At 30.3% G+C, this 12,515-nt stretch overlaps 1 protein-coding gene across 1 annotated transcript; it reads right to left on the reverse strand.

Moving 5' to 3' along the window:
- Window positions 1-2,359: 2,359 nt before the first annotated feature.
- On the reverse strand, window positions 2,360-7,515 carry LOC106774334 (serine carboxypeptidase-like 20). Its single transcript, XM_014661290.2, has 14 exons — window positions 7,194-7,515; window positions 6,940-7,085; window positions 6,490-6,566; window positions 6,222-6,344; window positions 6,014-6,116; window positions 5,898-5,935; window positions 5,723-5,824; window positions 5,252-5,332; window positions 4,926-5,171; window positions 4,083-4,148; window positions 3,889-4,010; window positions 2,970-3,083; window positions 2,724-2,769; window positions 2,360-2,569 (listed from the first exon to the last, which is right to left on the reverse strand). Exons 1-14 carry the CDS (start codon window positions 7,340-7,342, stop codon window positions 2,486-2,488), a joined length of 1,497 nt encoding a protein of 498 aa, XP_014516776.1. The 5' UTR covers window positions 7,343-7,515; the 3' UTR covers window positions 2,360-2,485.
- Window positions 7,516-12,515: the final 5,000 nt, after the last annotated feature.

A 12,515-nucleotide genomic window follows, 5' to 3' on the forward strand; every position in this document is an offset into this window, starting at 1 on the left:
AAAAGTGCAATTCTAACGTCTATTTATTCTTATCCTTAAAGTTTCCCCTTTTATTGTGAGCCAATTTTTAAGCTTTCTTGGAGATGTCTCGTACAATAAGCTTTCATAACATTTCTATCCTTCAAACCGAAAATTCTTATCTCCAGATTTCAAATAGTTCTTTCATCTTCACAAAATCTATTCATCTACATTAATGCATATGTATTGTGAACATGAAGCATCTGATTGAAATCCAAAAACAGCAAAATTCGGTTTGGAGGACACAAATGTTTTGAAAGCTGACTATAAGAGACATCTACAAGAAAGCTTAAAAATGGCTCTCAATACGTTCAAGAGGGAAACTTTAAGGGATAAGAAATGAAAGGAATGAGAAAGTGATATTTCCTTTAAGTATCTCTTGTTAAGACAAGATCAACTATAATACTTGATTGTCTAATGCCCTCATATGTTTTGAAGTTTAACAAACAACAATAAACGAAATGAGCATATGATAAAGTTTTATCTTTATGAAAAATAATTTTGTTGAAAGAAAAGTGTCTTATGAAAAATCCTTTTTAAATTTGAATGTATGAAAGGAAAAAGCTTTAGTAAACGTGCTAGTATCCTAGTGGACACATTACCAAATGATTCCCGAGAGTCTCACTAAACGCACTCTTGTTATACTTTGTTAGAGCAATGCTAAACGAGCTTTCACTATATCTCACAAATTGATGTTTTTGATAAACACGCCTAAAAATAAAAACATGTGTTGAAAGACATCTTACTAAATGCGCTCTTGAGCCAAACAGAATATTAAACAAAGCGCTGATAGAAAATGCCATGTATAGGCCAAACGATACCTTGTATCTACAAGAATGCTTAAACTATCAAATCCTACTTGAACAAATGAGAATTTGAAAAGCTTATAGTTGTTCTAAACACGCATTAAAGGCATTAAATGCACAATGTTCAAAACAACAAAACCAATAAGAAAAATGACATATATTTGCATTTGTCTATGTCAAGTATCCACCTATCCTATCATATACAAGAGTTAAAAGTGGATGTTAGAGACAAAGAAAACATTCACAAAATGTTCTCTCTATCAAAAGTCATGCTAAAAAAGTGTGTCATATCATTTTAATTGATTTCTTCCACTTAGCCAATATCTTTGTAAAACACTTTTCTTCTTGTTCGTTTAAACCTATTGTTTTACAAGATGTTCTTATGAACTCTTCTCATTGATCAGACGTTTTCACTTGATAATCCTTATAGCAAGGGAAAATGTTGTTTGTTAGATCTCTTATGATGAGACTATTCAAATTAGCGCTTAAACACTTTTTGAGCTTAAGTTTTCTTAGGCTTTTAGTGTTTTTGTTAGATGTTTATAGATGATTTGAACCTAATTCTTTTGGTTTCTATCTCTTGGTAGAACAGTCATCTGGATGATCCTATTTGATAGATGTTGTCTATGATTTTAAGATATTGTTTATTGCCTAATGTTCAGACACTCTCTCTTGTGATCAGTCAATGATATATCTATGCTTTCTTAGGATTATATTTATGTTTACTTTTCTCGTACCCTTGTTTCCTACAAGGTTCTTCCATAGTTTATTTTCTAGGTGTGTTTTCTCAAGGTTATGTCTATGTTCAATTTCTCCAGCTTTCTTTTCTCTAAGATATTATTTGTTAAATTTCAAAAATCTGAAATGTTAGACGATTTAGTCTCTTTAAACAATCTTGTCTCAACACACATGTTTTAAATGGGTAGGAAATGTGACTTACAATTTGTCATGTTAAAAAAAAAAAAAAACTAATGACATTAGTAATGAAAGACTAAATCCATGACTTTCTAAAAAAAGAGACAAAAATAGAACAAATTTTAAAAAGAAATGAAAACAAAAAATGTTAGTGATAAAAAACATAATGTTTATTATTAAAAATAACTTATAAACAAAATAATGAAGGGTAAAATGGGGTATTATGTAAAGTTTGGAAGTACAGAAAGAAAAACGTGGACTGCAGGAAGAAGCCACCGTATAAAAATAACAAACAGCATGATTTTAATAACAAATTGAGATGAAAAATTTTAAATTTTTATTTCTTTTAAGTATTAAAATTCTCATATTTTAAATAACCAAATTGCACTCTTTCTGCCTAAATTTCAAAACTTCTTATCTGAATAATGTTCTACTATAAACTATTCTAAAATTTCTATATAATAAATCACCCTCTCAAAATTTCACCCAAGCAACCTTCAAATTTTTTTACCCAACTCCTATATGAGGTAACTTACATATAGGGATCTATCCTTATAACAAGTTTTTTTTAATATGATTCACACAATATTAAAAAATCAGAAAGACTTCTGCATACTATATAACAGTTAGTCTAAGCTTAATATTATTGATAATAAATATAATATCTGTGAACATACATCCACAAATTATTATTATTGAAGAACATAGAAGATCAGAAGCACTCTTGCTACATCCTCTTGTTTCTCTCATATTGGCAATCCAGCGAGAAAGCGTTTGTAAAAGTCCAATGCCTCTCGTGGTTTATATTCCGGAACAGTATGCCCAGATCCCTGCACCAAAAGTAACCAAACATTATAAACATTAACTCAATCAACAACAAAGTTATTACATAATTTAAGGTATATAGTTAAAAATGTCACATGACATTATCTGTCTTAGTAATTTCATATTATAATGAGTTTATCATGATATGTATATACAAACCTTTATGGTCAGAAAAGTAAGATTTTTGTCATATCCTTGTGTGTACCTGCAACCAATCAAGATAAGCCATCAGAAGAAGTTTGATCTTTTGTACTTTTTTGATTAAACATGTTTTTTATTCTTGTATTTTTAAAAGGATAAAATGTTGCTTGTTTTCAAAAAGGCTCTTTCTTCCATCTAACTTGAAATATTTTAAGATTTATCAGGTAGGGATAAAGACAACAGAGAAATGGAACTAGGAAATACCCTGCAACTTGACCATTGGAAGACCATGGTCTCCATTCATCAACAATCTTGTATCCAATAGATCTTGTCCATGCCTCACTCCCCGTATATGGAACACACAAGTCATGATCACCACTGCCAGAAACACGAAACACTTTAATTTTCTACAAATTAACACCATGAAGCATTTACCAAAGATAGCAGCAACAATAAGTAGACATGCAATGAACTGTGACCAGAAAAGTTTATCAAATTAAGAAAGCAGATACTAGGAAAGTCATTCATTATGTGGTCATAATCACTCTCATAACATTTGTGAGCCTTTTAGTTATTTTGACATATCTTGAGAAGTTTTCATTCTCCTTTTCAGACCCTATTTTCTAAAAATAGAGGAAATAGCATACAGTGTTAGTATGGTATTTTCCAGAAAGGAAGTTTTCTTTCTATATTTTCAAACCCTTAAATAAACTTGAGTCCTGAAGTTCTGCAATTGCTGGGAAATCTACAGTGTAAAAGAATGTAACATTTACTTCTTTTGACATATTCCATGGCATAAACCTCAAAATTCATTCTACAAATGCATCAAAAGACAGAGGAAAACGATAGATAGAATAAGCACATAGCTTTGTGAAACTGATTAATTTAGCACCACATTTGTTGACATTCAAATGAAGTAAACGGTGATTCAACAATACTCTGCAGTAGCTATGCTAAAACATTTTCACATATGTATTTTCCTTTTCGGTAGTCAAGATTGGCAGAAAACAACAGGTACTATTTAATTGATGGAAAAATAATGTCATCCCAAACTAAAGGAAAAGCTGAAAAGGTGTCCAGTTTTTCTTTCACAAGATCAACTGGAACAATGAATTGCCTAAATCTATAGCAATGGAATATTCTCAGTTACCAAAAATATAAAAATTGTTATCTGGAAATTTACCTGTATATAAGTGCTCTATAACCTTTGGAAGTTAAGTTCTTGTGGTAGCTGATCATGCTCCCAGCATCATGATAATATACAATTCCTTCTGTGCATATTTCCCAACTACTGATGACACTTTTCTGTTTCATTAGAAAGATCACAATTTAGTGTTTTCATATCCAAAGCAACAAGATTCTTACTAGAAACCTCACCTGTGCAACATGAATAGCTTTCCTGACTTCTTCATTGTTCAACCATTCGTTTGCAAGCTCATCATCCTAAAGATAATATTACATCCTGTTACTAGCTAAACATTCAATGAATGGGTGATACAGTAAAAATGATGCCAATTATAACATGTTTTGTAGAACCCCCCAGGAACACTTTGACCTAAGTAGATATGATAGATAAAAGACAGATTGACAATAATATATTGTCTCTTCAACTGGGAAATATTTTTCACAAGCTTGTACTTTACTTCTAAACCAAATTACAATAAACGACACGGATTAAACAAATTGTTGTCAGAAATATGATAGCTTTGATTTTTAGTAGGCAATTAATAATAACTTAAGAGTAAAAGCTCTCAATAATAATGACTTTTAGAAGCTAACGCTTAGTTTTCTGTGGACTCCATTATGTGCCAATGGAATCTGGCATATACTTATTTGTTAGAAATATTTCCAGTATCCCCTATTTCTAGTCTGAATTGAAAAACAAGCATTCCTTCAAATATATAAGCTTTAGAACAACATGGATGACACTTTTAAGAGTGTATTTAATTTTAGCCTTTAAGCTTCTCTAACTAAGTTGAGCATGTTCTCTACTTCAGGACTATTTTCATCAATTTCTAATTCAGAAATCACCACTTGCTGTTGTAAAGATGAAAGGATTCCAAGTTCTGTTTTGCTTTTGGCAGTAAGGAATCAATAGTTCTGAGGTTTATACAAGTAGCCATGAACTTCATGAAATAATCAAGTAATTAAAATCAATTGGTTGGTAAGTAGATGTTGAATAGTAAAAATAGATACTTAGATTGTAGTGATGGAACCTACCGTGCATGGTGGAGTTAGTTGCAAACTCGTCAGCTGTGGCCAAGTTGGTACAATTCCATCTCTCACAGGTGCTCTTAGGGGCCAAGCACGACCGAACATTCTTTTCCTCACTGGGAAAGGTTTTTCAGTCTCACCCAACTTCCGAAAGCTAGATGGCAACCTAATATAGGATTCTGTAATATTCACTGCCTCTGTGGCGTGATAGCATGGTTCTAGGATGTTGTAAATGTTTAACCCATCAACCAACTAAAACAGCAAGAATCATCAATGAGTTCCAAATTCACTTAGCTCATTCCATGCCTGTAATTTATACATAGTTAAATCACCTTATCAACTTTTGCAAGCTTGCTATAGCAACTTTCACTGGTTGGATTATAAAAGTTCCCATTGCACTCACTGTTCACCTCCTGCAGAAGTACCACTGATTAGATGAAACATATGTAGATGAAAACAAAGCATAACAAGCTTTCAAACAGAAAACAGACTCATTAAAACCAAAAGATAAGGTTCCAAACTTGTGTCTTAAATAGTGCACTTTGCTTTTATATCCAAAAATGTAATACATATTAATGGAAAGTTTCCTTAATTGCAATCAATATCAACCTTAACCAGCCTTAGTTGGAGCTTCTTTTTGTCTGCACTCATTGCAGTCTCCAGCACCTTCATTGTGCTGGGTGTGACTAAGTGTGTTTAGTCCCACATCATCAAATTTACATATTTTATAAAACAAAGACAAGCAATTAATATAATGGTGTATTAATTGTTCATCTTTCACATAATGAAGGGCTAATTTTCACCTTAAACAGGTCTTCTGAGATAAGTCCCATCCCATGTACAAATGGAATAAGAGCATTGCCATCAATTTCTTCATCTGTCACACCATTTCCAACCATGTAACCCTGTTCACAATGACCATGAGAATGCATCCACAGGTTTGAAGAAAACATAAATTTAGCAATTAAAGATAAAGACCTTGAAATTTAGTTTGGGCTCCACACCAGCCTCAATTCCTGTGGAAGATCAAGAAACTGCATCTTATTTCTGACTCCATCATTCAAAACTTTATGAATACAACTTACTACTACTACCTTTCACAACTTCAGAAGCAAGAGTAGGCACATACACTCCTGCATAGGACTCTCCAGCAATGAAGAATGGGTTGGAAAGGAACTCAGGGTATAGTTCAAACCACTGATTTTTTAAAATACACAAAAAAGGTATATGTTAGAGCATTGTGACGAACACAAACTTCATTTAAATAATCACTCAGTATCTCCCAATCGTTTCCTGAATTACCTTAAGAAGAAACTCATGTGAATCAGAGGCAGTCTTTGTGTCTCCAGTTATGTAATCAGTTCCATTCTTTGAGTATGACCACCCCACACCAGCAGGAGAATCCAAATATATAACACTGGAAACCTATAATACAAAACAATTACATACAGATAGATCACAAGAAAACACAACCACTGAGTGATTGATGAATTACACAAAAAGATAACTATAGCACAATAAACCATCAATTTTCCCCATCTAAATTCCACACTGTTTATAAAGCACAGACCTTTGACCAGCTGTATGGATTGAGATGTAGTATGGGAAGACCCCCTTTTGTCTTTGCTGCCTCAAAATTAAAAGGTCCTGAAACACATAATCAATTGTCACATGATTCATAAAGTAAACCTTGGGACAACAAATAACACGACCGAAACCATATTTTCAGCTATGCCTCTTTGAACAGCCATCAAATCTACTTAGAAGAAAGTTCATTGAGTACAAGCTAATCCTTAAAAAAAGTTTGTCTTGTTTTGCATAAGCATCTCTCTTCAGAGACATACTAAATGTAATTCAGGACCATGATTCATCACAGTCAGGGATTAGCCTCACTAGGACCAACTATAACTGGTGTGAAGAAAACACTACGGTATGAGCAATTGTAAACCATTTCTAGGTCACAATTCCTAAACTCTGTCAAAAGTAAAGAGGGCAATGTAGAAAGTGAACAAATAATTACCATGCTCATACACGAATCCATCAAAGCTAGAGCAGCCAGGTCCCCCATTAAGCCACAGAACCACAGGGTCCACAGAAGGGTTACCCTGTGATTCAACAAAATAGTAAAACAAGTTCTTCCCACCACTCTCACCCACTGTCACATACCTTCAACAACCAAAAGCTAGAAAGGGTCAACACTGATTTCTCAAAGGGTCAACATTTCAGAAAACAAAAAGACAAATTGTTTAGAGAAAATCAAAGCACTCCTCTCACCCAGCATAGTGCTTGGAAGGTAGAGTCCCACTGAAGCCAGGAACCTGAGTCACAATGGCACTTTCTGGTGCTGATTGTGTTGACACAAAGCACAGGAAAACACTAAGTAAGACCAAACACAAGCACATGCTACTACAACACTTGACCATCCTGCTGTTAGTCAAATAAGAGAAAGAAGGAAAATAAAAATAAAATCTTTATAAAACTATCACAAGCAGCATAGTTTCTGACTCAATTTATAGAAGAGTGGTATATGAAGCAGTGATAGGTCCATGATATTTTTTTATTGCAAGTTGCAAAACGTGTGCCCTTTATTTTCCTTAGAAGCCAAGAGAGTAGTTACTGATATAATGAATAGGAGAGAGAAGAGAGATGGTCCAATGAAGACACATGCTTAACTGAACTATGAAGATAAGGAAAGTGGCTTTCTAAGAATGGTTGATGTTGGAAAGTTTAAGGTTCTTAAGCATTGTTAGTGTTACAGGGCTGTGCATTTGAAGGTTCCATGAAGGCCCAATAGAAATTGGTTTGCTGCAGAAATTGCTTTCTTTATTAAGCATTGGATAATGGAAAATGTTAAAGTATAAGTCAAGGGCTTTTATTAATTTTACCTTTAATCTTTATGTTAAAAGAGTATTCTTTATCAATGATTAAAAGATTACATAATGGTAGGTTTGTGTTTTAATTTTTGTAATTTATATTTAATTCTCAATTCTAAAAAAATTAAAATGGTGTTTTTTTTTTGGAATTATCATGTGACATTCATTAATTATTTGAGATTAATTAATAGAAGTTCAAGTGAGTGTTCAAGGTACACACCATTGATGTTGTCTCTTTTACCTACCACTAGAGGAAAACAATGTGAGAATTTTAATTTTTAACCTTAATTTTGTTTATCACAAAAAACATTTAAAGAAATTGTGACTATCTTTATTTAATGGGTATAAGAAGTTAAGGAGCATTTATTTGCAAAATCATAAGAAACATCTCATATTTAGTGTGTTTCAAAGAAAAATAAAATAAAATATATACTAAAAAATAACAAATAAAAAAATTCAATATGCATGTTTTGAAAAAAAAAATTCATTAACAAAAAATTATGAAAATGAAAGAAACATGATCCATGGATGAATCACTCAAATAATATAGTTTAAGTTGAACCAAAAACATATAAAGAGTGTCTAGGTACCACATTTTAAATGTGTCAAAATTACATTATTTGGTAGCATAAAACAATTATGATGCGGATTGTATAAAATAGCCACACACACCTGCCAAAAACAGATGGATAGACACCAAATTTATATTTTACCATAAATATAAAACTTTTTTCAAGTTTGCCTAATTCAAATTTTGAAACAATTATAATTAAATTAGAATTTTGGTTATATTTGTAGTATGACATTTTGTTGTTGTCTTACCAATATACTATTATAATTTAGATTTTAAAAATATAGAAATGAAAGAAAAGTATTTTATAAGCATCAACACTAAAATTTACTTATTTTATAAAAGTAAAATATTTTTTTTCAAATTTTTCAGAAAAAAAAAATAGAAAAACCTAAATCTCGTATCTAGCAAGAAATTACTTCCACAATCAATAAAAACTGAACAATCTGTTCTGAAAATCGAACAGAATCAACTAGAAACAAATGAATTGGTAAGAAGAAAAAACCTACAAAATTTACTTGATGAAATAAAAAAACAGAAAATGAATAGGAAAATTGGCCAAAAACTAGTTAAACCTCTTACAAAAACTTCCTATTATTTACAAAAGTGAAGAGACAGAAAACTTTGGAAAAGATAATAACAGGAAAGCACCTACCATTTTCACTATCAAATTATGTTTTGTGTGCAATAAATGATGTCATAAACAACTACTTTGAAAATTTTAAAATGTCTTCCAATGAATTTTAGATTTTTTTTTTCTTTTGGTTATAGATCACTTTCGAATTTTATTGATATGGATAGATTATCAGATTTTTTTTTTTCAATTAAATCATTTTATTCTTTAAGAAGTAATTTTTTATTTTGCAAAAGACTAATCTTTTTTTTTTCTATAAACTATTAAACAAATTAATATGTTAAAAAAAATTATTGATGATAAAAAAAATTGTATAATAAAAAACAAACCTCCCATTGTCCTCCAATATGAATTTCTATAAATTTATTTCATATTTCCTTTCCAGTCTTATACTATAAGATCTTCCTCTCCACATCATCATAGCGCATCTACATTAACATATAAATTAATCAAAATCAAAGTTAAGGTCAAATATAACCAATAAAAGGGAAGGGATTGAAAAAATATCAGAATATTTGGAGAAATAAAATTTTTAGTTATATTTTGGTTTAAACCTTTTTTTTCTCTAAGTTCTGATGTTCAGTTTAGTTCCCGTTTTTAAAAATGTCAACTTTTAGTCCCTATGATATGAAAAATGTATCAAATCAATCCTCATGACAACACTTAATGAACAACAAATCACAAATTTTCATACCTAGCTAGATATCCAATATTTTGTGATTTGTTAATAGAAGATGTTATGAACAACAAATCACTTAATGAAAAACTTTGATATATTTTTCATATCATAGAAATTAAAAATTGATATTTTTAAAAACAGAAACTAAAATGAACATCAAAACTTAACTTAGAGACAAAAAAAAATTTAAAACTTATATTTTCAGCATAATCCAATACAAGATGCAAAATAGAAACATATTCTTCTTAGCAGATGCCTCCAAATACCACTCAATTGAGTGTGATTTGGATTTGACATCTTCTCAGTCTGAGAATCCATAGCCACATGTTGTCCTATTAGAATGTAGAAAATAAAATAAGAAATTATCATAAAATGGTTTATCATACAGTGTCATATAACATTCTTTTCTATTAAAACACTTTTTTTTTCTTGTATGTTTCTATGTTACTATTTTGTAAAAAAAAAAAAAGAGAATAATACAAAGTAATTAATAGGTTTTTATAGTTAATTTATCTCCCTTTTCATTTACTCTTACTCACGTGCTTATTCTGTAATATTATTGTCATTATTTATTGTCCTTATATTATTCTTTGACGTGTATATCAAAGGTTTATGTTTAAGTTCCCTATCGATTTCTTGAACTTTGTTTTTTTATTTTTAGGTGAAGGGTTACGAAAATTTTTATGGAATTGTGATTTCAAAACTCTATGTTATGTAATGGTATTTGAAGCATAGAAACAGGAAACGTAACGACATGGTACCATAAATATACTTTAACTTCTAAAGAGAAAAACCAATTTGTGATTGTTATGGCTTGGCTTGGAAAGGAGATTTGAACCTCATTTGTCGTATATAACGCATATTGTTGTATAATGATAAGGAGTGGTATAGTGTGATATTTTGTAAGGTCCTCGTCAAAATAATAAAAGATAAGATCTTTATATATATATATATATATATATATATATATATATATATATATATATATATATATAATTCAAACACTGACAAAAATTTATTAAATAGTAATGAGTTTTAAAGACTAAAACTAATTAATAAATTATTAGTATTTAAAATAATTTACGTTATCAATAAAAGATTTATATTTGATCTATAAATTAAACTTTAAATTGGTATTTAACAATAATTACAAATATTTTAACTAAGTGTTCAATTTAGACACTAATTAAGTTAATCTATTATAATAAGCAACCTCTTAAGAAAACATATGAATTCTTTTTTTCCTTTTCACATTTTTACTACCACTAGTAGATTTACATGGATTTTATTTTCTCAACCAAACCCTTTTAGCTATAGACGTATAATGAGTGTATATTTATATCCTTATTTTGTCTTTAGTATTCGATTCTTAATTGATTTTTATCTTTAATAGGATATTTTAATTAGAATTTGTTATAATTAGTTTTATTTAGCATGAGACACAAAAATGTTAAAAATAGTTTTTTAGTTACATAAATGTTTTTTGAATATTTTGATGTATGTATTTTGATGTATGTTAGTGCAGCTGCAGTTAAGTTGGACTCGAAAAGGTGTTTCTTTGGTCCTTTAGCAAATTTTGAGCACATGAGACACTAGGTCATTCTTTGTAGCTTCAAATGCATGAACCAATTACTGCAAGAGACCATATGGACGTGAAAATCAAAGGCAAAACAACCACCAAATCAACATACAAATGCACACCAAAAAGTAGTGATGGTAGTGTGGAATATACCTTGCTTTTTGCTTTCATACTTTTTTTGTTACTTTTTCTTTTTTGCTCTTTTATCTTTTCTTTTTCTTCTAATTTTTCAGAACATAAAAGACAACATTACATACCAATAATTTGATTTTAAATTTGCTTTTAGAACTGTATAAGATCAGACACAAAAATGGTAGAAAAATCCTACTATAATCAAAATATAATAAGAAACTCAAAAGTGACATATATATATATATATATATATATATATATATATATATATATATATGAAACTTAACTCTACAAACTTGTTGATGATCTAACAACAAGTATGAACTAAAATGTGCAAAGAAAAAGCACTCAAAGGTACTCAAATGAAACAGTTTTGAAAATTACTCAAACATGTATTTTTGGTGAATTTTTTCAAAGGTTAAACTTGAAAATAAAGACATGTAAAGGACTAAACATTACTCTAGACAACATGGATGGATTCAAAAATAAAAAAATGACACTAAATAAGCATACAATACCAAACAAAATAGCAAGGAATGACTCAAAAACAGAAGATACATAAACAATATAAACACACGGAAAACCTAGTGGAAAAGATGAATGGTTCTAAGGGAAGAACAAAGTAGAACCATAAAAACATCAAAAATGGTAACAAATTAATGCAAGTAAGAATAACACATAAAATAAAGTAAAGATAGGTATGGAACCAAGGAAACTTAGCTCTTGAAGAATCAAGGCTCTTAATACCAAATGATAGCAATCTACTAATTAGTTTGCGCCAAAGCTAGGAGATGTGCATGGAGGAGTGTTTCCTTGGATGAGTAGTGCAAAAATGTGGTGGTAAATGGTCCAAGGATGATGAGCTAAGGTGTGGATGGTGTAGAAGCTCACGGCCTCTAGAAGATATGGTGGTGGTGCTAGTGTAGTATTTGGTGACTCTAAGAGAGGTGAAGTCAACTCAAGGATGAAGGTGACTAGAAGGGCCTCTAGTGTTGCTCTAATCTTAATCTAAGAAATGTATAGCCAAATTTGGGCAGCATAACATTAATAAACTTCCAAGATGATTACAAGAGAGGAGACACCTATATATATATATATATATATATATATATATATATATATATATAT

The sequence above is a fragment of the Vigna radiata genome, chromosome 9, assembly GCF_000741045.1.
Source record: "Vigna radiata var. radiata cultivar VC1973A chromosome 9, Vradiata_ver6, whole genome shotgun sequence".
Classification (NCBI taxonomy): domain Eukaryota; kingdom Viridiplantae; phylum Streptophyta; class Magnoliopsida; order Fabales; family Fabaceae; genus Vigna; species Vigna radiata.